Source organism: Caloenas nicobarica, chromosome 5 (genome assembly GCF_036013445.1).
Source record: "Caloenas nicobarica isolate bCalNic1 chromosome 5, bCalNic1.hap1, whole genome shotgun sequence".
In the NCBI taxonomy this organism is placed as follows: domain Eukaryota; kingdom Metazoa; phylum Chordata; class Aves; order Columbiformes; family Columbidae; genus Caloenas; species Caloenas nicobarica.
Window position 1 is genome coordinate 28,823,211 of NC_088249.1, and position 27,305 is coordinate 28,850,515.

The following is a 27,305-nucleotide window of genomic DNA, read 5'->3' on the forward strand; positions in this document are numbered from 1 at the left end:
ACTAGATGGCATGAAGTGAGGAGAAAAACTAGAGAAACTGCAGCTGGGATAATCTTGTGTGGTGTCAGGGAGAGAGGAGTCTTAGTGAAAAGCTGGGATCAGCTACAGTAGAGCAATGGAGAGGCTCTGCACACACAGCTGTGACAAGCCACACTCCACTACTTACTCGTAACTTCTTAAAGCTCATTTTCTAAAAGAAAAAAAAGCTGGGAGAAGAAACAGAACACTTCTATCAGATGACATCATATTAGCATGGTGCCTCAGCACATTGTACATCTAGATCTATTGCACGCACCTTTGTCTTTTGACAATCGGTGCATAGTTTGCTTATGCAGAAGGATGGACGTTTGCCCATAGAACTTTGGATACATATGCGTGCACATATATATGTATCAAGATTCTCACTTGGTGATGAAACAGTCTTAAGTGAACTTTTGGGGAACAAGGTACAGCCTGCAGGTTTCTGCCATATTTCTTCTTTTTGTTATAGTTGATGATGGTGCTGCAGAAAAGGAAACGTTACCAGAATTTGGAGAAGGCAAAGATACAGGAGGACTGGTGCCTGGGAAATCATTAGTCTTCGCAACACTGGAGTTGTGTGTTTGTATTCTTGTCAGACAGCTTCCCCAGCTCAACCCTAAATTAACTTGCAGCCCTGCAGTTCAATCTGGAAAACACCTGTTATTGTCAGAAGATGGAAGTAGACTGGTAGCAGCAGCATTGGTTATTCTCTCTGATGTTCCTGCAATCTGCTCTCCTGAAGGTATGCTGTTTCATCACAAAGAAAGATTAATGAAAGAGTATTGGGCTCTTCTGAGCCCCTTTGTTATTACCTAATTTTCTCGGCTGGATAAATCTGGCAGCAAGTTTTGTTGATTTGCTTGTGACAGTTTCCTGTTCTAATTATGTTTTTGACTGTCAGATTACAAAACAAGTTACAAAACTGAAGCAATTAAAGGAATAGTTTTTCTTCTCCTCCCACACATAGCAATGCAATTAATAGATTCATTTGTTACAGGGGAAGTGTGTGATAGCTACATGATTCTATTCTACTTGAATTGTCTGTTTTGGAATTTATAATGCAGACTAAATTCAATTTAAAAGGGAAATGTATCGTGTTACCTTTCACTGAAAGCCATCATTTGAACATTAGGAAACCACTGTAGGGAGTTATGGTTGATTTCTCAGATTAGTTGACTTTTACCCATGATTCATTTTGCGTTCACTCCAATCTTTGAGATGGTTCCCGCCCCCCCCAATATCATATTCATACGTATGATCTTTCAGTACTGTTACAGCCACACCTACAAACCATTTCTGCCCTACTCCTCTCTTCCCACCTTAGGTATCTGTGTTACACCTTATGCAAATTTTTGCACTTACCAGCCCTGGAAATTTGTTCTTTTTTCTTAATTTGTTCTGTGTTACAAGATTCTTCTTTGGGGGATAACGTGCTCCAAATGAAATAGTAGGCAGTTCTTGCTGTAGGGTGATGATATATCTTTTCCATCTGCACCTCATTATTTGTGAGTTCAAAGCAAAAGGAAACAAACATAGAATCACTTAGTTCTTAGGGCAACTCTCTTGTATGAAAAACAGTCTGTGATTTTTCTTTTTTCACTGTAGTTCTTTTTGTCTTTAGCTGTTCAAGTTGTTCCACAAACTAACAGGTTGCAGGTTCAGACTAGGTGGGACATTTACACTAGAGAACTTGAGCATTTAAGTCAGGTGACTAAAATGAGAAGCTTAAGCTTGGTTATGCAGTCAGTTGAATAAGGAAGCATCTCCAAAAGTCAATGCATATAATCAAAGAGAAGGGAATTCCTATGGGAATTGCATAATTTTTCCCCTTTTATGGGTAAATGGAGTTACAGTCCTGTGACTACCATGTCTCTTACTTCAGGCACTTGCCATGATATGTATGCATAATAAAATTTTCAAATAAATGATGCTAATGAACTGCATTTCCTGCTGAATTCAAACAGTCATTTTTCAGAGACTTGGCTGTTTAAAAATAGAAGGTAGATGTCCTCAAGTTCAGAAAATACTTATGCATTTGTCAGAGACCCTAATTATTCAATGAACATCATTATGTTAAAATCTTCGGAAGCATTTTTGCTGATTAGGGAAGGACATAAGCGTATTAAGCCATGTGCTGAACTCTGTGCTTTGCTAAATCACAACTTAAGACAGAAGCAACACATAAGTATGCAGTTTTCTAGATTGTCTCCAATATGTGCAGAAGTCTGTATTACTATTAGATTCAAAGACAAAAGAACGTGCAAAAATGCCATGCTGAGTTATTCCCGTGGTTTTTTTTTTTTTTTTTTTTTTTTAATAGTTACTTATTCTGACAGCTCAACCATCAGATTCTCAGGGAGAGATGAAGATCTGTTCAGTAGGCTGTGGGACAGTCTGTTCTCTGCTTAGGTCTCCTCTTTTCCAAAATACTTGTTAGAGTTTTTTATTATAATTCTAGGAATTTTTGTTAGGCATTTTTAATCTGAGATCCTTCTCTTATTGATCGTACTGAATTGTTGTCTTCAGTGATTTCCTGGAGCAATGACATCCTTGGCTGACTACACATCACATGAGAGAAGTATTTCCTCTTACCAGTTTTGAAATTACTCTCTGTTAATTTCCTTCATTGTGTTGTCTTCATTGCAAAATATGCTTAGATGCTCATAATTTGTTTTCTGCGATTCAGTACTTCATATACTTCCATAGCTGCTTTTCTGCTCCTCAGTGGTTCTGATCTTTCTGTTCTTGCTTTTCTCTGAACGTGACATAGTTCCACACTTCATATAATAAAATCATCAAAGAAAAGATATACAATAACTTCACTTAAGCAGTCTGACTCCATGTTTGCTATAGCAAGTTGCAGGATATTTCAGATCTCACTGCAAATTACTGGTGCCTCCATTTAGATAAGAGATTAAAAAAAGATAAGTGTTAAATAAAAAAGAGAATCCAAGAAAACTGTTTCTTTTTAATGAAAAGGTACCTGAATTTTTTTAACTTCTGTGACATTAAGTTGCTTTGTTTTACAGGAAGTGTTTCAGTTCTTCCTACTATCTTGTACCTAATTATTGGAGTACTTAGAGAAACTGCTGTGAAATTGCAAGATGGGCAGTTACCATTGACGGTTGCTGCATCTCTACAAGCTCTTAAAGGACTCTTGTCTTCTCCAATGGCTCGAGCAGAGAAAAGTCGAACAGCTTGGACTGATCTTCTACGTAGTGCTTTGGTCACAGTGCTTGACTGCTGGGATCAAGGTAAACACAAGTTTTAAGTCTCAGTGTTTAAAAAAAAAAAAAGAGGGTGAAAGCTTGTTTGCTTTTATTTAAATTAAATTCATGCATGTCTTAAAAAAAAAAAAAAGACTAATATCTTAGTCACAGGAGAATCACTTGGCTACCAAGTACTGTTGAAACTATAGTGCAGTCTTGTCCCTATGGTTCAAATGAGAAGTCATCACTTGTAGAGGTATAAATGTGGGGTTGCAGGGTGACCCCTGTGTTCTGTAGTGCCACAGTGTAGCTACATGGTATGATGGAATAAACAGGGGTTACGGCTTCAGCCTACAGTTGAGTATAAAAGCTGTACTGCATGCAGGTTCTGCACGAAGAATTATTAGTGTCTGTGTCGAAGCAACAGGTATTAAAACAGTAGGTCAAGAAAAAATATTTCTGTCTTAAAGTTAGTTTTCTGTGTGCTGCTTCTTCAGCTTTCCGAGTTTGTAGTACTTTTAAAATTCCTTACCTTTAATCTCCAAATTGTAATTTGTTGTTGGAACTTTTGTTTAGAGTGCTGGGGTTTTTTAAGTTATAGTAAAAGAATATATGTTCTTAATGAAAATTGTAAACAATTCTAAAAATAGTTTGTACCTTAATACATCATACCAGCTCTTCAAAGATATTTATTGTACTTTATACAGGCAAACAATGGAATAGGAGTATGCTGTTATTTCTAAATGTGCACATAACCACTTCTTAATTCCCTTTTTGGCCTTGGCTTTTATTACAGTAAAAGTCCATATCGGTGCATCAGAGCACGTCATGTATTTGAAAAAAGAGACTCCTGAAGAAACAGAGGCATTGATATTTCTATTCCACCTCTTTATACAATAACACTTGAATTCATAGAATTACTTTTTAATGCAAACCTAACAGACTGCTTACTTTATTGACAGCAGATGGGCTGCTCCAAGAACTGGATGAAGTTAGCCTGCTTACTGCTATTACAGTATTTGTTATGTCTACCAGTCCAGAAGTTACTACCATAGAGTGCCTTCAAAAGCGTTGTATTGAGAAGTTTAAATTCACACTGGACTCCAAAGATCCTCTTGTAAGTACTGGTGAAGTTTTAAGAAAATCAGTATCATCTTAAATGGATTTTAGCTTATTTTCTGTTCAGTTGTTTCGCTTGTGCTGTGTGTTGATTCCAGTTAACTCTGTCCTGACTATATCTGTTGTATTTTAAAGTACAGTTCGAACAAGTTAGCAAGCACATGTCCAGCAGTACATTTTCTCATTTTTTATTCTGTATACAATTCTGTATTCCTATGATCTATTTTTTATTGCATCAAACTCAGAGCTTTATACGTTGATAAGTACACGATACAGTCGTGTAGTTTTGCAGGCACCTGTTTCATTTTATTTGTTCATTTTATCTTCAAAACACAGATGCTGTCTTTTGCACATGAAATCCCTCACCTCTGTGTCTTTAGGAGCTGGAGCAAGTACCACTACGTTGTACTGTCCCATTAGCATCAGCTCTTGGCCACTGCTGGAGGCAGAATATTGAACAAGATTAATGCTTTGTTCTGACCTAGTACTCATATTTGTACATAGTTGCTTTAGACTGTAGTGCTACAGTTCATCTGTTACTATTCTTCATCTAAAAAAACCCAACATACTGGGGAAAAAAATTGTATTTATTATCACTGCAAATACAAATGGCTTTTCTAGGAGTTGAGACTTCCTCACCCTGAAAGTCCAGCTCTGAAGAGAACATGCATTAGATTTCATGTTTGACTGACAATTCACCATAAACTGGTTTTCTTGCATCTTCTCTGTATATGTTTGTGTAGTAACACAGGAAACTGGGGATGCTGAATATGATTGCAAGAAAATGGTAGTATGCATTTGCAAATTTTAGCCAAGTGTTTAGGCATCTGAGCCTTTCAGAAATTGTGTAGGAACTTTACAGTTTTGGTCCTATTGACTTCCAATGACCTGCAAGCTACTGCACCATTTGAGGCTTTGTAATACTGTGCCTACAGTTTGGCAGAGGTAATGCTTGTATTTTAAGCACCTATTTTCAGTCATCTGTATTTGTGCAAAAAAGATTATATTTTCAAAACAGTTCTAAGACATAATCTTCACACAAAAATAATATTTTTTCCTTAACTCAAAAATGTAGGAGGATGTAGGACTCGGTGGAAAGAAACAGGAAGCATGATCTAATTTCTCTTTAATAATTTGATTACAAGTTATAATGCTCCTATAAAGTATTATACATTAGAGACCTGCAACCTGATGAATTTTCAAGCTGTAAGACACATATTTCTTCTTCCCTAATTTTTTTTCTGACAAGCTGTGAGTTCTAAAACACTCTGGCATGTATTTTTAAGTACAACCATTTGTAACTGCAGATTTGATTTTCTCTTTAGGTACAGCGTAAGTGCTACCAGCTGCTGCACTCCATCTTTCAGCATCCAAACAAAACTGTGTCATATCCTTATATTCATTCTCTAGCACCATCCATTGTGGGAAAACTGCAAGAAACAGAAAAAGCAAAACCTGAACATGCTGCTGAACTTCAAGTCATTCAGGAGGGAATAAAGGTGGTTACAGCTCTTACAGCGGCTGCTGAGGAAGAGCACCGTAAGTTACGTCCATTACTAGTATCCAAAGCATTAGACATGCTGGAAGTTGCCGTAAGTAACAAATTAAAAGAAAACAACCACTAGGAATCCAGTCCTGAACACTATTTGCTAACAAAATTGCTAACAAGAATGTTGGTTCTTTTTACTGTACAGTTGAAATAACATTTTAAGCTGTATAGTTTGTGTTAAGTGTTAACTTAGAGAAATACTTCTAGGTAGGATCTGAAGATGTTTTCAAAAAGTGTGTGTTTAAGTTGTGTTTTCCATGTTTACAGGTGCTCCTTTGGTGGCCTGCCTTCTTCCCATCCTTATTTCCTTTCTTTTGGATGAAAATGCCCTGACTTCTGCTACAAACTCAGCAAAAAATCTACATGAGTTTGCTTTGCAAAACCTGATGCAGATTGGTCCCCAGTACTCATCAGTTTTTAAAAAACTCATAGCTTCCTCTCCAACTATGAAAGCCAGGCTTGAGTCAGCTGTGAAAGGCAATCAAGAAAGCATCAAAGTGAAGACTGCTAAACATGCAAAGAATCCTGGGAAAAGTTCAAGCATTCAGCTAAAGACTAATTTTCTTTAAAGTCTCATATTGTCATTTTATGCACTTTGATATCAACAACAAAACACGTCCCTTTTAATTTCTAATCAGAGCAAGATCCCTATGAATTGACCTCTCATTTTTCAGTCTGCACTGAAGTACTACAAAAAGTTTTTAAGAGAAAGCAAATCTCTAGATAACTTTCGGTTAGTGTAAGACTTCTCACACTATGCATAAATCTATCAGAAGCCACCTAATCTGTATTTTTGGATTATTTTGGACTAAAATACCAGAAATGCACATGCCTAGATAAGTATAGTTAACTTTTCCATAGATATGTTTAGGAGCAGCCCACGCTTAGCCATTAAGTAAAATTAATTTTGGTTTAGATCAATGCTTGTCAAGAATAAGTTACCCTGATTGGTTCTTGGATTTAACCGTGACATAAATTTACTTGCAGGTTGTAATCTATCCTAATTACTAATTTAACACACTGCATCGTTAAGTAACCAGATTAAATATCCTTGTAAGCCTTACAATAGATTATTGTTGATCTCAAAACTCTCAGCTCAATAAAGGTAATATTGATAGCTTTAATCCTAATAACTTCCTGAGCTGGCCGAGATGTAGCAAATGCTGTGAAATGCAGCTCCCCAGCGTGGGCTCACCGAGGGCTCCCAGGGCGTCACCGGTGGGACGATTCTGCACATGTAAGTACCTGCAGGCTGGTGCTGCGCTGCCTGACACAGTCTCACTTTTCAGGGTGTATACTCGCGTTAATTTTGGATTAGGCTAGCCAGGCAATTGAAGCTTACATATCTTGTCCAGGATAGGACAGTGATTTTAATATACTGTGCCTCGATTCAGACATCTGCTCTATCCGGATGTATGTTTCCTGATCTTTAAATGATCGGTTATATATACACGTAACTCACCTAAATGTATGCATCTCTGCAATGAGAGATGGACATATTTGAAGTCAGCATGTCCTGTGTCAAATTAAGTGCAACAAACTTATAATATGAAGTATTTAATTAACATTTTTATCAAGGAACATATTTTAATATAGAAAAATAACTATCAAACTTGCAATGGCTATAAAGTATTTTATACAGGTAGTGTATTGACTTCTTTCTTGTTACCAGTATTATCTAAAGCAGACACTATGAAACTGAGGATAGTATTTCCTTCTTGAATCTAATTTCTTTAAAAACACAAAATTACAGAACTGAGAAACACACTGTGACTCAGGAAAAGTGTGATGTACTGTATTTTTATTATTATAAGTTTTGTATATAAATATAATTGTAAATTGTACAGAATTAATCATTTGACCAAAGTTCTAACAATTCATTTTTCTAATTTACATAAATAAAGCTAATTTTCTTCACTTAAGATTTGTCTTAGTCATTTTACCCATAGCAAAGGAGCTCTAAGGACTCTGTAACAGAAGGACAACGTTTGTAAAGCTGCCGCAAGGAAACTCATAAGAAAAGTTTGGGCTGATGCGCCAAAGTCTGTGACTCGACACTGCAGAGGCTCCTCCGTTCTGCGCAGCACAGTGTGTGAATGGGTGGGACTGGGGAGACAGACTTGGTGTGTGTAAATCCCTGTGCTGTACCAGCTGCTGAGATGTGTGAACGATGGCTGAAATCCTTCCCGTCTTTCCCCAGAGAACCAGCAGTTCTTTGTTCCACCTCTTCATTGCAGTCAAATTTGTACTTGTTGTCTGTATTGAAAGGGAGTTACATGAAATTTGGCAGTTGCTTATCTCATCTCATTAGTAATTCTCATTGTTTTCCCTTCAAAGTTTACTGGGTACACTTTTTTTTTTCTTTTTTTTTTTTTTTCTTTTTTTCCCCAAAGGCAACTTCTGAGAAATTATGGAGATTCTTAGGGGACTTCAAACTTTTAATTGAAACTTTTGTCATGTTTACTATCAAAGTGGCCAAAAATATTGCTGAGAAAGTAAGCTGCTACAATAAATATTTGTGGCTACTTGTTTCATTTGCAGTAATGTATAAGAACAGCATGAACCTCTTTTCACCAACATTTTTAATGTTGATAATACAATCTAATGAAATCCTACTTTGCTCAAAAAGTTTTAAGAAGTACGCTGAAGTTTCAAGAGCACCAAGCAAAGCCTTTAAAAGCCAAAAATTAAAGTTTAAAAGAGCTTAGTTCTAGATTTCTTAGAGGACCTCATTGTAGGAGCTCACATCTGAATCCCTGAGAAGTGCCGTGGTTATGTGATTTGATGTTTCTTAGTCGTCTTGTTGCCACATGTGGAAAAGCACCATTTTCAACATATATGTGTATCCTAAATGCAGAAACAAAACCTAGTTCAGTAAAGAGAAGCACTACTAATTCTTAATGTCTACTGTAAATTAGGACATCTGTGTGAGCCTAATTTATCCACAAAGTACCTGTGCCTTGAGTCGTGCTTTATCATGTCCATTTAAAATAGCAAGGTGGATCCCATGAATAAACCTACTCGTTTAAGATTTTATAAATGACTCTTACAGATGTAATCTTGTTTAAGTTATAAAAACAATTTGGCTTTGATATCTCAGATATCTTTTATGCAGTCTTGTTTATTTACAAGGAATTTGCATACATTTATTTTTCCTGAAGAAATAATGAAGACCACAGAGCAGTTTTGGTTTTAATACCACTCTTTTTTTAGGCATTGCTTGGCATTCCAGCTCTTACATTTAGCCAAACAAAAAGAGCCAAACATATGTTTGGCCATAAACCAAAGTCTCACTTTTACCGCTGCTGCCTCCTGTGTCCTGAGCCTCCTTGCTGATTGTTTTTCTTGCCATTTCTCTACAAGCACCAGTAAATTTTCTTCCAGTAAACTGTCTTTGCAATGAAGCATGTGGCCTGCATGCATACTTACTTCGTGTTTCCGCTGTTTATTTTTAAAGTTTAATGTCTTTTGTGTGACAAAAGGTCCTGCCTATGCCTAAACTTAGGTGTGTATATGTATATAAAAACAGGGGTACATCACAGAAGGTAGCATTTTTAAGTGCTATGCAAAAATTATTTGCAGACAACTTCCTGTTGACTGCAGCAAAACAGAATTAGTCAAAACCATGCAAAAGCATCACACAGTTGGGATGTGGTTGTTTTTAATTGGATACAAGTCTGTAGCACTCCAGCTGAATGAGCAGCATTTCTAATGGTCCTGCTTAGGCTGGAGTAACTCCGAGACTGATCTGAGGTGTTCCAAGGTGCAGCAGACACCTTCAGGCTGAGAGGTGCATCAAACGATACACATATCACCACAAAATAGGATTACCAAATGCACAGGAAGCATAGCAGGCTTTTTATTAATAAAAGTCGGTTAATAATTTGCATTTCCAAAGGGATTTTTTTTTTTTCCAAGACTGCCCCAGCAGTAACTGTGAGTAGTTGCAACTGCAGGAAGGATGGAATGATCCAGAATAGTTTGCTAGTTTGTCACAAGTAATACTAATAATACTGCTTAGTAGGGATCGGGCAGCTCATTCAATGGAATTTCAATGTAGTTTTAATTTGAATGAAGTTGGATGTGTCTGTGAGGGGGTCACTGTGACAATCTCCTCTAAAGCCTCATCCCTAATCTCACTGCTAGGTATACATTTCTTTTGTTTTCAGCGTCCTGAAATGTAACTCTATCAGTAGACAGCAAGTCAGAAGCTGTTTCCTAGAAGAGCGTGTTGTTTCCTGACCAGTGGTGATCTGCTAACGAACTGCTCCTCTCTTCTTCCAGCGAAAAAAAGGGCCAGTAAAGCTTTCAAGCAAGGGGAAAAACCCTTAGAAAATAATCACTCTCTCCGATATTTAAATCAAAGGACAGCGAGGTAGATTATTCTTCTACTTCTCTGTACCGTGGTGTCAAAAACCACAGGCAGGGTTGCTCCCCAGCCAGCCCGGCATGGAAACCCCCGTGGCCTGATTGCACACCCGCTAGTGACCTTTCTCTTGAAATAAAGACGTGATGAAATAGTTGTTGAGTTGCAACCTGCGATCCTTAAAAATAGCCAATAAAATAAACTGCACTTCCATGCAGCTGAGTGTTAAAAGGAGCGCTTGGATTTGTCCGTCTCTCATCCATGCTCCCATCTGAGCAACAGTGGAGCTGTTGTGGTAAATGACACTTCATGCTCGGCTCCAGTTAGGTGAAGTATGGAGCAAGCAGTTCATTTTTACATATACTGGTCAAGCTGTTTACTGATGGTGGGCTATAGCTTCAAAGATACCAAAATTAAAAAGCATATTTGGCTAGGTACAACATGCCTTACCTGCCCCTAACATATTTTTAGATAATGAATACTGGAAGTTGATTATGTAGAATAAAATTGAACAGATGCATTTATACATTATATTGGCTGTACAAGGGAACACGAAAGATGCCAGTGCTATACCACTAACCTCCCCAAAATGTTGTGTGGTTCTTATTTTAGTTTCGATATACAGTTGTAGATTTTTTTTTTTCCTAAAATATTCTCTGGATTCTCTGGAGAATAAACAGTTTATTATATATAACAATGAGAGGGGAAGCGACATCTAAATATAGCAAAAGTAGGGCTGAAGACTTTTTCTGAGAAACAGAAAGCAAAGCAAAAGCAGGCTTCCAAACCCTCCTGAAGTAATCTGTGGTAGATTAGCCAAAATTCACTCACCCTGCAGCCAAATATAAATTTTGCTCTATTATTCAATTCTCACTTCTACAGTCCCCACCATCTAAAGTGCAGGATCAGATTCTAAAAGGAAGAATGTGGCATCAAATCTTCTTTGCCGTGTACATGTGCCAATTTGTCTAGCTACTGCACAGAAAAATGTGTTGTGTATATATGTAAAGAAGTTTGCAGATGAGGAAAGCCTGTTTCTGAAAGTCGCTGATTAGAAGCTAAATTTAGTAGTGGAAAAGGTTGATAAAATCCTTTTCTAAGTTACCGCCTTATGAATTGTAATTGTCTAACCTAAATTGGAAGGGTTTTTTTAAACTAATGTTAATATTCATGTATTAAAATTTATGTGAATTATATCATTGCCAATGAAATACCATATAGAATTGCTGAGATTCCCTGTTGCTCCTAGTGGGATTTTTTTATTATTATTATAACCTTCTCTGGGGAAGATTTTGATTTTATTTGATTTTTGTAAGTTTGTTTTTTTTTTCTCTGCCTGCTGCCTCAGTTCTCAGTATCCTTTTCTGCAAGAAAAGGAGGTTTTGTATGAGACATGTTTTCAGTGGAAGTACAAGCCTCAGGGATTCTGGAAACAATTTTGATATACATCTAAAAATAGAAATATTATGCAATTTGAAAATGCAGCCTATCATTACGAAGGCAAATGCTCTTAACCTCATCCTCTCTCATGTAAGGTTCATGGAAAACACCAAGAAAAAATTGTCACAGATGTATGCATGTCTTACAGGAAACACGGATATGAGGATAACTGGCTCAAGCTGTTGCCACCAAATGTACCCGAAATTGAGTTAAATAAAAGAATTTGCCTACAGGAAAAAAATCAGATTTTCTTTTATGATACTTCATCAACTATATTTATTAAATGAGCAAGGATGTCATGAAGAGGGGTAATAGAAGAGGCAATGCAAGTAAATGTTTTTTCACTTCCAGTCTGAGGCAAGATGCAATCTCATGTTTAGCTGTCAGGGAGCCAAGTGACACAATAATGTGATTGGGGGAGGCTGAGTGGGGCTTTTTTTAGTCCATATTCCTCCTAGATCCCTTTTGACGCCAACAAACCTAGGAATAATTTACTTTTGCAAAATGAGAATTCTCAAGCTGGCTGAAGGGAAGTACTCAAGAACGAGTGGTCCAGAGTTGGAGCCACAACCCACCTGTAGGCACCCTCTGAACCGGGGTGTCAAACTCATTTTCACCGGGGGCCACATCAGCCTTGCGGTTGCCTTCAAAGGGCCGAATGTAATTTTAGGACTGTATAAATGTGGGAGCAGTTACATTTATACAATCCTAAAATTACATTCGGCCTTTTGAAGGCAACAGCAAAGCTGATGTGGCCCCCGGTGGAAACGAGTTTGACACCCCTGCTCTAAACCATACAGTAAATATAGATACATGTAGGACCCTTGGGGCTGAAAGGCTTGCAGCCTTCTGCCCTGATTTTCCCATATAAAGCCATGGAGATGTGGCACAAGGCCGTACCCCTGCCCTCCCGTACCAGGAGGACCAGCAGACAGTGGGCATGGTATGAACTGCCAAAGTAGTTTCTGAGGGCAGCTGACCCTGGGGAAGCTGTGAGCGAATACCTTCTTTTCCAAGTATACGTCTCCCTACCTTTCCAGTAGGTTTCTTCAAGTACCTGCTCACCCAGGCACCTGCTTCGGGATCCCTCTGGACCGTGCAGCTGCCATCGCTCAGGAACACGCTGGGTGTACCGTGTGTTGCTCAGTAACTGCCAGTGCCCTTGATCCGTGCTGAGACTGTTGGTAGTCAAATACAACTAGATTTTGTGGATAAATCCAAATGATACATAGAAGAGAGCTGTTCTGCACGTTGGTCTGTGCCATAATGCAAGCCTGTCTCTCCTCGATGTCCATCAGAGCAGCGGTTGCTGATGCCTGTCGTCACATGCGTGTTTATCCATGCAGTGTCCTCCTCAGCTCTGTGCACTTGCAGCAATGTTCAGAAGCACGAACTGCAATGATTTCGGATAAGCAGCAGTCCACATAAGGACTCTTGGAGCTTTTCTGGCCAAGACAGGAGAGGAAAAGTTGTTGGATTAACTGGCTATAGAGAGGCCACGGAAGCAGATTTGGAACATGAGACAATTACTGCAAAGCTTCTGTACTGAGGAAAAGGGAAGAGGGAGAAGAAACTTACCTGGTTTATCAAGCTTGAAGTGGCCACCATGGCTGCAACATCTCTGCATATGACAGACCACCTTGCGTAGCTATGTGATAATTTTTTCCATTATATGAAATGTGCCAAAACCTTCTAGTGACTTTGATACATTAAGGAGAGGAGACACAGCAGCTCCTGAAGTACCTGTGGAAACCGGCTGTCCCAGGCTGTGGTACGTCTTGGCTGGACCAATTTTATGGCTGTTGGTCAGGATTTGAAGCTGTATTCTTCACTGGTTTGTTCTGGCCATTAACTAAAGGAATGGCTTTCAGTGCCATAATTTTCTCCTTCAGGAGGTGACCAATATATTAACTGTCAGGGATTCTCTCCTGACTGTCTAGGTTTGTGAAGCTGTACCCATGCTACACAGGATGCCTCCTAAACAACCGAATCTTTTTTACTTTTCTCATGCTTGTGTATTTCTAGTAAGTGCAAGAACTGAGGCAGACCAGTGAGTATTTAAAATCCAGTTCCTGCTCATGCTAATACCCTGGAAGTCTGGGCAACTCATTGTTAGAGATATTTTCTGGTTGTCTTCCTTACGTTCCGGCAGCCAACGCCCAGCCATGACTTGCTGAGTGACTGCTGCTGGGTACAAGGCCTAGAGGGCAACATGCTCCAGACCGAACCAAGAGACAGTGCTGTGAGGATGGAGCAGGCCAGAGGGAAAAGCAGCGGGCAAGGAACAAATACAACAGCTGTAGAAGCAGTGACAACATTCTTGAGTGATTATTTTATATATTAAAAAAATGCTGAAGGATTAGGACAGGACAGAGAGGAAGGAAGTGAGAAGAACAAGAGGCATACACATGCGTATTAAGAGAAGGAAGACAAAATAATAATTAAATCAGTTACCTGGTTGACTCATTGCTTCAAAACAGACCATGTGAGCTATTATAGCTTAATAGTTGACTGGAATCCTATAAAATAATTTGCAAATGAACCTACTCTGATTTGCAAAGTTCACACAATTTTATGATACCTAAGCTTTGCTTGTTCTGTTTTGTACTGCTCATTATTTATCATCGGGAAAAAAAAGATACTGCCAACCGTCCATGTAGATCAAAGCAAAACACTTTGTACAAGCAGCACAGGATGAGACAAGTCAACGACACTGCTAGAACAAGTAATGCAAAGTTGCATGCATGCAATACTGAGAATCTATACCTGTCAACAGAATATGCAAAGCAGCCACAACTGGATCACATTCTGTGAAGTCTATAAGTAAACCACGAAAACAGTCACTGCAATGACAGAAACTTCATCAGAAAGCTCAGAAAACCTTTCGATGAAAACATACAAAACGTGAAGTCCGAAGACAAGTTTGAAGCGATGCAACCCATCAACTGCAGCAGCAGACATGCGCTCTAGTTTCTGGGGCCTTTTCAGTATTGGTTACAACACCCAGACATACACACTTTGTATGTTTTCATCGAAAGGTTTTGAAATTACTTATAGGGAGTCACCTGAATTGCAAAATTTTCACCACTGTCCCTAGATTAGGATTTTGATCTAAATGAGTGAGTAGTCGTTGGAAATGAAGACCATTCCTTGGAGGGTGTTCGGAGGTCAGAAAGAATGCAGATGGAGTTGGGAAGTGTTTGTCACTGTTCAGAGGCAGATGAGTTTTTCTAGGGCAGGTAGATGGGACCAGAGTGCGATCACTGGTTCCTGGTTATTGTGATCCCAGGGAACTGCCGACTGCCTGTAATTGCTGGCAATAGCTCAGTTCCTTCAGGGCAGGGAAGAGAGAGGGTAAATACCTTCAGCCTTTAATTACAGCTTGGTCTTACTCCCCAGTTCTGAAGAAATGGAAGCTGCTGATAACACAGGCTGCACGAAGTAGGGCCTAAGAAGGGAACCGGTTTTCAAAAGCACAAATAAAAGTGCTTGTCGCCCTTTTGGGAAGAGAGGGGAAATGGAAACAAATCATGGAGGTGCCAGAGGAAAACATTCAGTAAAGACTGAATATTGCTGCACCCTTGTTTGTTCCCCCCATCCCAACTCCCCCTGAGAGGGTCTAAATCACAAAGTGCCAGTTTTACTGAACTTTATAGACATATACTGAGGCCACATGGAAATTTTCATGCAAATAAGATACTTATTGCGCACGCTATCTGGTTAAGAAGTCGCCATAGTTACTCGGTAGCAAATGCTCTCTAGAAATCAAAGCCTCTGAATTAATTCACAGCTACACCATTGCCGGTGAATTGACCTTGGTAACAGAGTTGTTCCACTGCAGAATGATGATTGTGAAGTGGCTGAACTTTGAAACTTTTCCCATTTATAAATCCAAGATTATCCCATTTCTTAGCCGAACTGCAATTCAGTCACTGTTGACTCCTAATCTACTAACTAAATCACTAGAACTGGTGAATACATTCTCAGCAGTTAATGTTCTAATAAGGAAGACAGCACTCTGAAAATGAAGTCATCAATGGAAACCTCTGAAAATGTAGTAACAATTTGACAACATTACTTGTAAATTTGAGAAAATTGACTGTTTATCACTACTTGGTAAAGTGTTAACATAAGCTAAGTGTAGGGAAGCTTTTTTTTCCTGGGTTGTTTCTGTTCTAAAATCACACTACTCCACTTCTTGTTCAACATAGATTAGAATCAAAAATACAGATGGGATACTTTTGTGAAAGGGTGGTAATGAGATTAACTTCATCTTCTCACATCTTCTCAAGTATTTGTCAATCTGATCAGTCACTGATATTCTTTGGTTTTCAAGCTGAAGTTTGCGGAACTGTTTTAAGTATTGAAACAGACAAATATGTGTTATCCAGTATTATTTTTCATGCGGGTCCACCACTTACTCCTCTCTTCAGACATCTTCTGGTCTGATCTGAACTTTGCCATGAGGCTGAGCATAAGGTTGTCCCACAAAGAGCAATCTGATCCAATTGTGCTGAAAGCAATAAACTCAGCAATACTTGAGCATGATTTAAATAAGATCCAAAAATTTTGGTAGCCAACCCTTGATTCGAAATACTGGAATTTCCTGGAACTTCAAGTTACTTTGCGTGTAAACCTTAGTCTGGAGAAAAGGAAGAAAAAAGATTGGACAGACTGCAAAGGAAAATTTTAAACTTACTGCAAATTGGATTTAAACATGGCATTGTTTCTGGGGAGAAAAAAAAAAAAAAGGCAGTAGAGGGGCTAATTGTCATAAATGTTATAGCATTTGTATTTAAGTGATTTAGGGTTTTTTTGAGAAGGGTTTGCAATGTCCTGTCAGGCAGACACGGCCTGCACTGCCACCCGCACCCCCAGGCCTGCAGGTACTCACTGCAATGGACCCGCTGAGCGTTTGTGCGGCTGGGAGAGGAGGCGAAGACGCAACTTGTGTGTTGGGTGGCAGAGGACAACTCGCATTTAGGTGTGCCTGTGAGGTGGAGGAGGCACTGCAGTACTCCTCGCTTCCTCCTATCAGCTCTGTTTGATCTTAATAAAATAAGTTTACGTGTAGGATGTGTCTGTCATTCGAAGGATGATGTGGGGGAGGTTGGTTTGAAGTATGGAAAACCCAACAAACTATTTTCTCCATGTAAGTTTTAATTTTGGACAACTATTTAAGGCATTGCACAGACCAAAATGTGTTTCCTTGAAAATCTTTTAAACTCCTGTGAAAACTCTCCACTAAAAAGAGAGCTGGTGTTAGTGGTATTGGGTATGTGCAAAGAGAATGGGAAGCTCTTTCAAGGGAGCGGGTAAGTGTTGCTACAGTCCCAGAAATGCTCCACATCTGACATGAAAGGGCCTGAGGAAAAAAGACATTTTTATCAGTCAGGATTGGTCTTCAGAGTGACTGTACCAAATAGGTCTTCCAGTGGAGGTTGCCTGAAAAGAAACTCAGCAGCATCATTGTGAAGTGATACTGAAAGTATCATTTTCAGTCACATAATTTCTACTAGTAAAATTAATTCAAATATTTGATTTCACTTGCCAGTCTTATCTATAACTACGTCTAAGGCCATCAGACAAGAGAATCCTTTATTCCTTTCTCTAGTGTAGCTACACATTTCAAGACCAGTAGTCCAAGATATACTAGTTTTGCACAATGCTATTCTATGTTTTTATGACTCACAACTCATACTGACAGGGCCTCTTTTAATATCAATTATTAGGTTTGCTTTTACTCCTCATCTGTGGTATGTGCTTACTCTAGCACAGCATAAGGCATGAAGCATCGCTGAGCTAAGGCAGGAGTTGTCAGTTTGCACCCACACTGTGCTGGCTTCTGCCAGCTGCAAAAAGCTGCCTAGATTGGCTACAGAAGGGGAGTGGGGAATGAAACAAATCCAGAGTTAACACAGAGTCAGCACCACCTTCTATAGAATTCAGCCATATTAATGACATACTAGCCCAGGGTGACTTTTTAATTTTTTTTTTTCCCTCCAAGATAAATTCTTTTGTTTTGGAATGTCCCTACAAAGAGTCAGCTATGATTTACAGCCTGAAGCTGGTAACCACAAAAACTCTTTACGTTCCAGCTTCTGCTACACAACTAAAGCAGCCAAGCGGGGTGTCTAAAACTGCTGTGTCAGAGCAAATCATTCCACAACAGACATGAGTTAATACTGGAAGACAATGGTGACTCAGACCTTTAGCTTATGGGACAGACAAACTTGCGTATCACTTTACAGCCAACAATGTTTTGATGCATCTTCTAACCGCTTTAGGAGACATTAGGGTATGAGTCTCAGGATCCTGTTTCCTATCGTAAATGTTAATCAAGGTAAAGAGGAAAAGCAGATAGGGCTACAATCTTGAAGTCATTCATTATCTTTATTATTTAAAACAGGATATTCTGTTGCTACAGGATAGTTCTTGCCAAAGTATACATGAGGTGCCTGATCCTGAGCACAAAAGTCTCATCTTTCTTGCCTAACACCATGGGAAGAAGTCTCTGACTTTCAAATCTGCTTTTGAGCTAATTTCTGCCCCCAGTTACATGCACAAACACCTACTGATTTAATCCCAAATTTCATACATCGGTGGGGTACAATATTGCGATGGAGAGCACAATTTACCTCCCTAAATGTCTGTCTTAAGCCTGCTTCCTGAGACTACCTGCTTGCGACAACTTGCAAGCATATTTGCGTATGACTTCTGTGGCCAGTAATCAGTTGCTTTTCTCAAAACATTGCTTATTAATTCCCCATGGAATTACTAGTAATGTTAAATGTTGGGCAGTCTTACTAGGCAGAGGTATTAGCCCTGTCTGTGAGATGGGACTGGATTCTGGCTTTGATTTGTTATCTAAGTTTCCCAATAGGGAAAGAAGTTGTGAGTTGGTGTGACACTGGGTGGACCAGCTCCCTTCCAGCTGTGCTCGCTTTCTTTCCAGCCCAGGGACAGAATCCTTCCCTCTGGGTGCACCTTCCTTGTCTCGGTGGGTCACCCCTGGGCCAGGAGACACAGGCTAGCTTGCAGCCATGAGCCATATGGAGTGCAGATGCAGAACAGCTTCTGGTTTCCTCTTGGCTTTCTTTGCATAAGGAAAAGTTTGCTCAATACAGTCAGGAGACCACTGACATGCAGAAATGGGGGAGCGAGACTGCAGAGTTAAACTACTGCTAAGCATCTTATCAGTATGGACTATGTTACTCTCTGATCTGGTTTGTAGCCTTTGTCTGAATTTTCTGTTTACTGTCAACTCTGGGGTGGAGATGTCTTTTATCACGCAGGTACAGTGAGAACTGAATCTCAGGGCCTTTTTATATTTCAATATCAAAAATTCCTACCCATGACACTGATCCTCCACTATGAAATACTTGGGAATCACTAGCTCAAGATTCAGCAGCCCCGGGCTATACTTTCTCTCATCAGGGTAAGAGCAGGGACTGGGACACAGGAGTAATTGTTGTAGCCAAAGAGCTGTAATTACATGTGAACATAATTATACATGAAATGTTACTGCAAAAATGACATACACAAATATTTCTACCAACAATAACAGTTGACATCATCAGTGCAGCACACCACTTACTATGAGAAGACCTTGTAAGCAGGTAACATTTCTCTATCGAAATAACTCTGACACTCCCTAAGAATTAGTTTGCAAGACGCAATCTCAATGCTTCTTATTGAAATATGAACAGAAAGTCTACAAATGCACTATCAGCTCTTTGTACTCTTCAAATCTGCAACTTGCTGCACCTTAAATGAACAGATGAGATCCACCACTGGATCTGTTGAATTTAATTCTACAGAGGGGAACTCTACTCTTGATTCAATAGTTATTGTACAACATGGACTCTAGTGGATTAATCTTTTGTTGGAGAGAGACTAGAAACAATGTTTAGATCAAGTGCTTCAATGTCTGGGTCTCACCTTAAAATGTCAAGCCAGCTAAGAATCTTGTACAAAACTTTGTGTTTCCAGAGACCCAGTTTAGCTAAACTCTTTTAATAGATGCTAGTATTTGAGCCAAATTATCTGATGGCCCAAGCTGGTGAGGCCTCATTGACTTCAGTAGAGTGGCGTTTCTTTACAAAGATAATTTGGCCTGCTGATTTTAAGGCTGGCACTGTATGAAAAAAAACTGGGCAGAGTACATTCTTGCTTTGATGCAGGATCAGACACACAATGCTTAGTCATTTTAATAAGTTACCTGTGTCCACTGAGATCAGTGTTTACGCAGGAATTTGTACAGACAGCAAAAGCCCAACAAGTTAATGTTTTACAGTATAAAAATATAACCCTACGACACAGAACCAATAGCAAAAGCATGTACAATATACTTGTATAACGAAGTAATGCTAGTGTCTTACCATATATAACTGAGTCAATGCAAACAGACACCAGTGTTAAAAGTCAAGCCACAGCAACTTGGGCTGGACTTAGATGGTAACTACTTTACAGCTAGCCTCATTTTTTAATGTGTTGATACCAAGTACACAAAAATGGAAATACAAAATCCTATGCAGTAGTCGGAATAATTTGTGACCTGTTCATGGAAATCTCATCTCACCAGCATAAGTCAATGAGTGTCCAAAAGGTAAAATGTAGGGTACAACAAGAAAAATGGGTATGAATCATTTATCCTGTGCTACTCACTCACTCGTCACGTGGATCTCTGAAGTCCTATGGTGTTAAAACACCGGTGATGAAACTTTTCAAAAATAGGTCAATAACCATGCATTATATGCCTTAAGAAGTACGTGTAGTTTTTATCTTCTTATGTTTGTGTTATTAATAGATAGTCAACTGAAAACTCTTAGGCAAATAATTTGATATTTATATCAATTTTCTCTTATAGCCACTTATTCCCCTGCAACCATGGAGCTCTGCCACAAAGCTCTCTGCTCTCAGATCAGAAAGATTTGCTTCAATGGGCCTGGGTCACAGTGAGCAAGGTGAATGTTTTGAACCTTTATCATTATATATTAGCTTTTTTTCTTCGGCCAGAGGTTCTGTTTAATCCAATACAGCCTAGTATAAGTACATTTGAGACATAAGAGTTTCTCATTCAAAACCTACTTCTTCTGAGAGACTTTCTAAACAGAAATGTATTAATTTGTTTTTAATGTCTTGGGAAGGGTTGTGTTTCTCATCCTTTTCCTTACATTCAGCATAACAGAATGAATTTCAGGGCTCTGAGCTTTGGGGTTTTTTTTTTTGCTCATCTAAAAAATATTTCTGTTAAGGAAGTTCAAAAAAGCAGAGTAGCAAGAGTAAAACTAAAGTTAAGAAAATAGGAGGAATCCCCCCAGCATCATTTACTGCATTCAATAGCAATAAGGAAAGAAGGAAAATCAGCCCTCTTGAAATTAAAAGTCCTTCGTCTCTCTTTGCAAAATCATTTTCCCATTTTCAGACAGTTCTACTTAATACAGTTTGTAGCCCTGGAGTAAGTCCCAAGGATACAGTGAAGGACATATCCCAATACATGCACAATGTCACCTTTATTTATTAACAAAAACTAATTAAGAGAAAATCAGGTACACCATTTACTACCTGTAGTATTTTCCTTAAGGAATGTGGATTCTTTCCTTGCAGGAATATAGACTTGAGGACCTGTAGAAACTTGGTTTCATCTCACTACTACAATTCTAAATAAAGTCGTTGCATGACTTCTGACAATGATTTAATTTGTTTGAATGGCACCTTTCCTACAAACCAAACAATCCAAGGCTTAATTGAGCTTGCAGAGTGCACAGATTATTCTTCTGAACGAACAAAGCATTTGTGAAGTACAGTACTTTCCCATTTTCACTAAGATCCACCATGGGACAAGAAAGTTTTCCTGTTTCATTAGTAAGTGATACAACTTTTTGTTGTCTGTCTCATTGCCCTAGGACAGTGCTAACTTTGAAATATGCTGTGATCCACTATAATACTCTGTTGATTTTTGCAGTTTGAATGAAGGATTTAGCTCTTTCCAGTTAGCAACTAATCCAGACATTCAGGTTTTAGGAGCTTGAGACTGTTTCTTCTTTTTGCATGTCAAGACATTCAACAGTGGTGAATAGAGTATAATTTCATTACAAGAATAGTAAAAGGCATTAGTAAGCTTTTAAGTGTGTCAAAATTACACTCTTTGCAACAAAACTCAAAGTAGCTGGGGTTTTTCGTTCCCAGAATGTAGAAGAATCATTTGGTGATTAAGACAGTTTCTTCTTATTTTAAGTCTTCTCATCAGCAGAGATCATTGAAATTCATTTATAACACTTCATTGAAATTTTGGGAGCCACATCAGATCCCATAACAAAGGCATAACACTAGGAGGAACAAATCCCAAATCTTGGTTAATCTTCTGATTCAGAAGGTCAGAATCTAGTCTGTGCCATTAAAACCCGTAAGCAAGACTATGATCTGAGTCACTGATCTTTTCTTGCGCTTCCCTTGGGTTGAGGTTGATGGCTGTTGTCTGTTGACTGATGGTTGGGGTACAGCTAACAGCCTGAAACAGAGAGCTGCTGCCTCATTTCTGCCTCACTTTCCCTTTGGCAATCAGAGGTGGAAGGGACAGGAGTAAGGGCAGGCTGTGATGACGGGTTACCTTCCATTTTATGTCCAAACATGTGATACAGCTGAAGACAAACTGAGTTAAGTGATACAAAGCTTACCCACTGCTCACTTCCCAGCCTGGAACACCAAAAAATTAAAAACAAACAAACAAACCCCCAAACAACAAACCAAAAAACAACCACACACACAAAAAAACCCCCATACCAAACCAAAGACCAAACCAAACCAAGAAAACTCATAGGTGAGTTTACTTAGGAAAAAAGAGCTATAATGCATATGGCTTTGAACAATAATTTCAGAAAGAAGAGAAGGTCATTTTGGAGTATTTGCAGTTTTCTGAAAACCAAGCTCTTCTGTACATCTCCGTGTCCATCTCCGTGTCCACTCACTGATCTCTGAAGAAAAGAACCTTCCTGAGGAGGAGTCCAACAACAGGAGCAATGACTCAGCCCTGCACCTCCACAAACACCGGCCACCAGCGTGTCACTCACAGGCCACCGGTGCATCACACACACATTTATCACGTCAACATCGGTCACGCGCTCAACCACATCAACAGGTGTCATTGCAACCCTGGGGCTCCCAAGGAGGCCGCAGCAGGTTGTGCAAGGCCTCGCGTCCCGCGGCAGCAGGCGCAGAACGGCGCCGAGATTGCCAGGGCTGCAAAAACCAGCACCTGCTTTCGGAAAGTCAAGACGATGACGCCGGGTCTGGGCTCCCCAGGCTTGCACAACAGTACAGCGGCTGAAAAGGGACCATGAATAACGTAGGAGGATTTAAATAAAAAGGCTTTTACCAACTGCAGTTTGTTTATGGAAAAGGTAAGTTTTCTAGAAGATAATCTAAGATGTAAACAAGTTTAAATAGCCAAATTCCGTAAAATTAAACCTTGCCCGATACAGCAAGGAAGTTTCTGTAATACCTGACCTTCTTGCTTTGAAATGTGTAGTCAACATTTATCAACTTTTTCTTTAAAAGTATAATATTCATCAATAAAATTAAATGTGTATGGAATTATTCATATTTTGTTTCTGGAGGAGTAGGAAATTTCAGTGTTTTATATTACATTGTTGTGTAGGTGGCTTAGAAGAAAGTGTTAAAGCAAAAGGATAAATAATCCGTAAATATCCTAACTGTTTTATTTGGCTGGGCACCGCACTACCCTTTAGCATAAACTACGCAATTAAATTTGTGGAGGTGTTCAGGGCTTGTTTATGTCACCTCTGATCTAGTTACTCTAGAGGAGTGATATTTTTAGAAACATCAACTTGGCAGGTATACAGAGGTGGGCAGTAGAACTAACAAAAATGTCAATTATACTAGGTTCTAGCTTCCATATAAATTAAAAATCTAACAAGGAATCTCAGACTTCTTGTTTTCTTTGAACCGTAGGTGTATTTCAGTTTGATTTTTGGCCAGAGTTTTGTATTTTCTGCAACAAAATCTCAGTCATTCCTGTACTTACTATCACGCTGTGACACCAATAGTAGCCATGACAGATTTTTTCCTTTTGCTATCAGCCAAAACCATATAGAAAACACCAGCCTGAACAGAAAAGCAGTAATAAATGCTATTGTTCTTCGAGCTGTAAGTGAAAAAACTTTTTTCTTTTCTGTCGGAGAAGATTTTGCAAAATTCTAGCTGAACATGACTTCTTTTCAAACAGAATCAAATCCTTTTGAGAACACCTACGATGTCTTCTTAGGGAGTAGCTGTCTTGCGTGGGGCATCCTTTATAACGTCTCAGAAGCTCCCTGCATCCGCAATCCTCCAATCCCTGACCCTTGCTGCCCTCCATGGCATATTTCTCTGTGGTTCATATATCCCTGACATAATATTATGCCAGCAATTTTACTGATGTTTTTTAAAGCCAAGTTTTAATTTTCAGCAGAAATGCCGGTCATTGGCCAATATCACGCTCTACAAAGGCCAGTCCACATTGACCCTATGTAACCTAATTTCCAAAAGCATCCTCAGTCACTGTCACGTGTGGTCTGCTCAAGTGTAGTCATAAAGAGGAATTCTGTTTTACAGTACTAAGACTTAACATGGTGACACACCTCAGCAACTCACAGTTCCATAAATGCTGACATTTCTGACTCCAGCATTACTATCTGGTGTTTTATAAAGGAGGAAACAGAGACATGCAGTGATTAAGGGATTAGGCCAAGGTCATTTGTGAAGTGCGTGTCAGCTGGCGTTAGAATAATATATATGTTGTACGAATATGGGGAACTGTAGTTGGTTTTGCAAGTTTCACGCAATGCTCAGCATGATTTTATTCAGAGCAACTATGACAGTCAAGAGCCATTACCTTCAGTGCGTGGCATTACTTGCCTTCCCTGTCCAGCCGCACTAAGCCACAGAAAGACCTTCTTCCTCCTCAATAGGCTTAGGCCTAGCACTACCCAAATGACAGCCACAGCCTGGAAATCTGGGGGTCTAAACAAAAGTTTCTTCATATGAAAATTCAAATGAAAGCAAGTAATTCCATAAAAATGATGGATGCAGTTCTTATGTCTTTCTTATCCAGCAACTGTACTCTTATTTGCTAGTGATTTCCTTTGTATTAAATACGAGAGCGCGGTCACTTTTGCAGCGGTAGTTTTAGTCTGTATCAGTGCTGTACACAGAGGGAGCCTGAAACAGAAACTCGAGGGGTATCACTTGCTGTGATATCTTTCAATGGGGTACTCTGTGACAACTGCCGCCCAGTCAGCACATGAAGTAGATAAAGTATTAATCAGACCATGAACATATATATATGTATATGGTAAGAAGTATATAATCAAAATAACAGAGATTATCTAGTCAGCAGATCATTTCTTCTTTTTTGGATTCATTCTAGGGAGAAGGAATCTTGTAATAACAAACAAAAATCACCAGCAAACTCTTAAATATTACAAACGTATCACAATGAAAAAAAGTCCCAGCTCATGACTAAAGCTGTAATACATTATATACATTTATAGGACATTCTATGAGTCTATATACTTCCTCTAATATATAAAAAATGTAGGATACTTCAAATTGGGCAATTAATGCAACAGGACATTCAAGTATTTATGTTTATCCATTTAGAAATAAAGATGGACAGCACTGCAAGCTAATTCCAGTATTTTAAAGTGTTGTATTCCTACTTAATAGTATTTAAAATCCATGATTTGTATTCTTTGCATGAACAATACTTAAAATTCTGATTTTGCTGCTAAATTGATCTATACTTTAATAACCTCATCTTCTCAATGGATAACCATGTACCTGTCCAAAGATACCTGAAGCAGAAAGTGCAGCCTATGCGCGAAGAGAGAAACATTTGTTTGATTTCAAAGCTTTTGGTCTTTACAATTGAAAATTAGCATTCATTTCTGGTATTCAGAAGAAATTCAGAACACTGCTTTAATTGAAACCTCTCTTCATGATAAAAAACCAAAGGAAACTGTTCTAGCATCTTGCAACAGGAGCGAGATCATTAGCAGATGCGGTTCTCATAAGTTTGGCCTAATTCTGCTGCTGCTGCTTCTGCACCAGTGAAAGTGAAAGAAGATAAAGCTTCTAAATTTAAAGACTGCAGACTCAGTCTTCCTGCTGCCTCATGTCCTTAACTTTAAGCACATAAGAAGTCCTGCTGACCTCTGAAGGATAAGCATGGGCAAAGGATATACATGTAAATCTTGGCGGGGCTGGAACAAGAGGCAGTTAACAGAGACGTAATACGCTAAGACAGAAAGGCTAAGCTGCCTTAGAAATCAGAAACAGAGACAAAGGAACTACTGTTCTTGTGTTCTGAAAAAAACGACAGCAGTAAAGGTAACACTTTCTAGCTGTGTTATTACACCACCAAACAACAAGAATGTCTGTATTTGGCAAGCTTTAAATGAGCACAACTGCTATTGCCTTTTTATTCAGTGTGCAGTTTTAGCCTCCTAATTACAGGAAATGACTATGAGATAGGTAGGAGTGACATTCAAACGCAATCTTATTTACTGTACTTATATTAATAGGCTTAAATTCCTAAGAAAAACGCATGTTATCCTACAGGGAAGGAAATTATTGTGAAGATACTTTGCTTTTAGTCCATTTTAAATTTATAGTGCTTTGCTATGACGTCCTTAATTTTAAATTTATAGCAGTTTCCTTGGTTTTTTGATCACATGCGAGGTAACTGTACTGCATTTTGCAGCATGCGTGGTGGCGGCTACTCTACTGCAAAACGTGTCTCAGGCTACACAGCACAGTTGCAGTGTCCCAATTTCACTACGGGGTAAGTGCAGGGAAAACCTCTGCTCTGAAAGGCCCATTACTGCGACGCTTGCATCTGTTCACCATCGTAATAGAGGTGCTGGATCAAAGTGTTTTCAAGAGTGGGCCCTGCAAGGTATAAGCCCCCACTCCAGGAAATAAAAAGAATACGATACTGAAATGAACCACCAGGATACAGCATGAAATAAAATGATCCGTAATGATAAAAAAACAGATCCCCACGCAGCCAGGGAAAGGCCACCCAAGGCTGGGGGGTCGCGGGACACGCCGGGCGAGCCTGGACTCCCGCTCCTCACCGCCGCGGGAGGGCGGGCGGGCACCCTGGGGCACCAGGGCCCTCTCGGCGCGGCGCCCGGGCGGGGGAGCGGGGCCCGGGGCTCCCCTCAGGCAGAGGCCGCTGCGCTGGGGCCGGGCGCGGCGCACCCGAGGGGAGCGCGGCCCCCGCGGCTCTCGGGTCGGCGGCCCCGACTCCTGCAGAGGCGGGTGCGGTAGCGTGGGCGCCGAGCCCGCAGCGTCCGGCCCTTCTCGCCCCGGGACGCCGCCGGGGCGCAGGCCGGGGAACGCCGGCTCCGCTGGCGGCGGCACCGGGACACCAGGCCCCGCCAGCCGCGCGGTGCTGTGCCGCCAGCGCCCGGCCCCAGCCGCGGAGGCGGAGGGGCGGGAATGCCGCTCCCGCAGCGCCCCCAGCGGCCGCTCGGCCGGCGCCAGCTCCTCCCCCCGAGGCCGCGGCGCCGCTCACTTCCCCCTCCTCCCACCC

At 39.8% G+C, this 27,305-nt stretch overlaps 1 protein-coding gene across 6 annotated transcripts in view; it reads left to right on the forward strand.

Moving 5' to 3' along the window:
• HEATR5A (HEAT repeat containing 5A) overlaps positions 1-7,796 on the forward strand; it is a 68,276-nt gene extending 60,480 nt beyond the window's left edge. For 3 of the 6 annotated variants that reach the window (XM_065635705.1, XM_065635707.1, XM_065635709.1), the window contains 5 exons: positions 491-763; positions 3,051-3,275; positions 4,193-4,347; positions 5,675-5,888; positions 6,166-7,796. In XM_065635705.1, coding sequence (XP_065491777.1) covers positions 491-763; positions 3,051-3,275; positions 4,193-4,347; positions 5,675-5,888; positions 6,166-6,467 — 1,169 coding nt within the window. In that variant the 3' untranslated portion in view covers positions 6,468-7,796. The remainder of the gene's footprint in view (positions 1-490; positions 764-3,050; positions 3,276-4,192; positions 4,348-5,674; positions 5,889-6,165) is intronic. The other 3 variants (XM_065635706.1, XM_065635710.1, XM_065635708.1) reach the window with 2 other exon arrangements.
• The last annotated feature ends 19,509 nt before the right edge of the window (positions 7,797-27,305 follow it).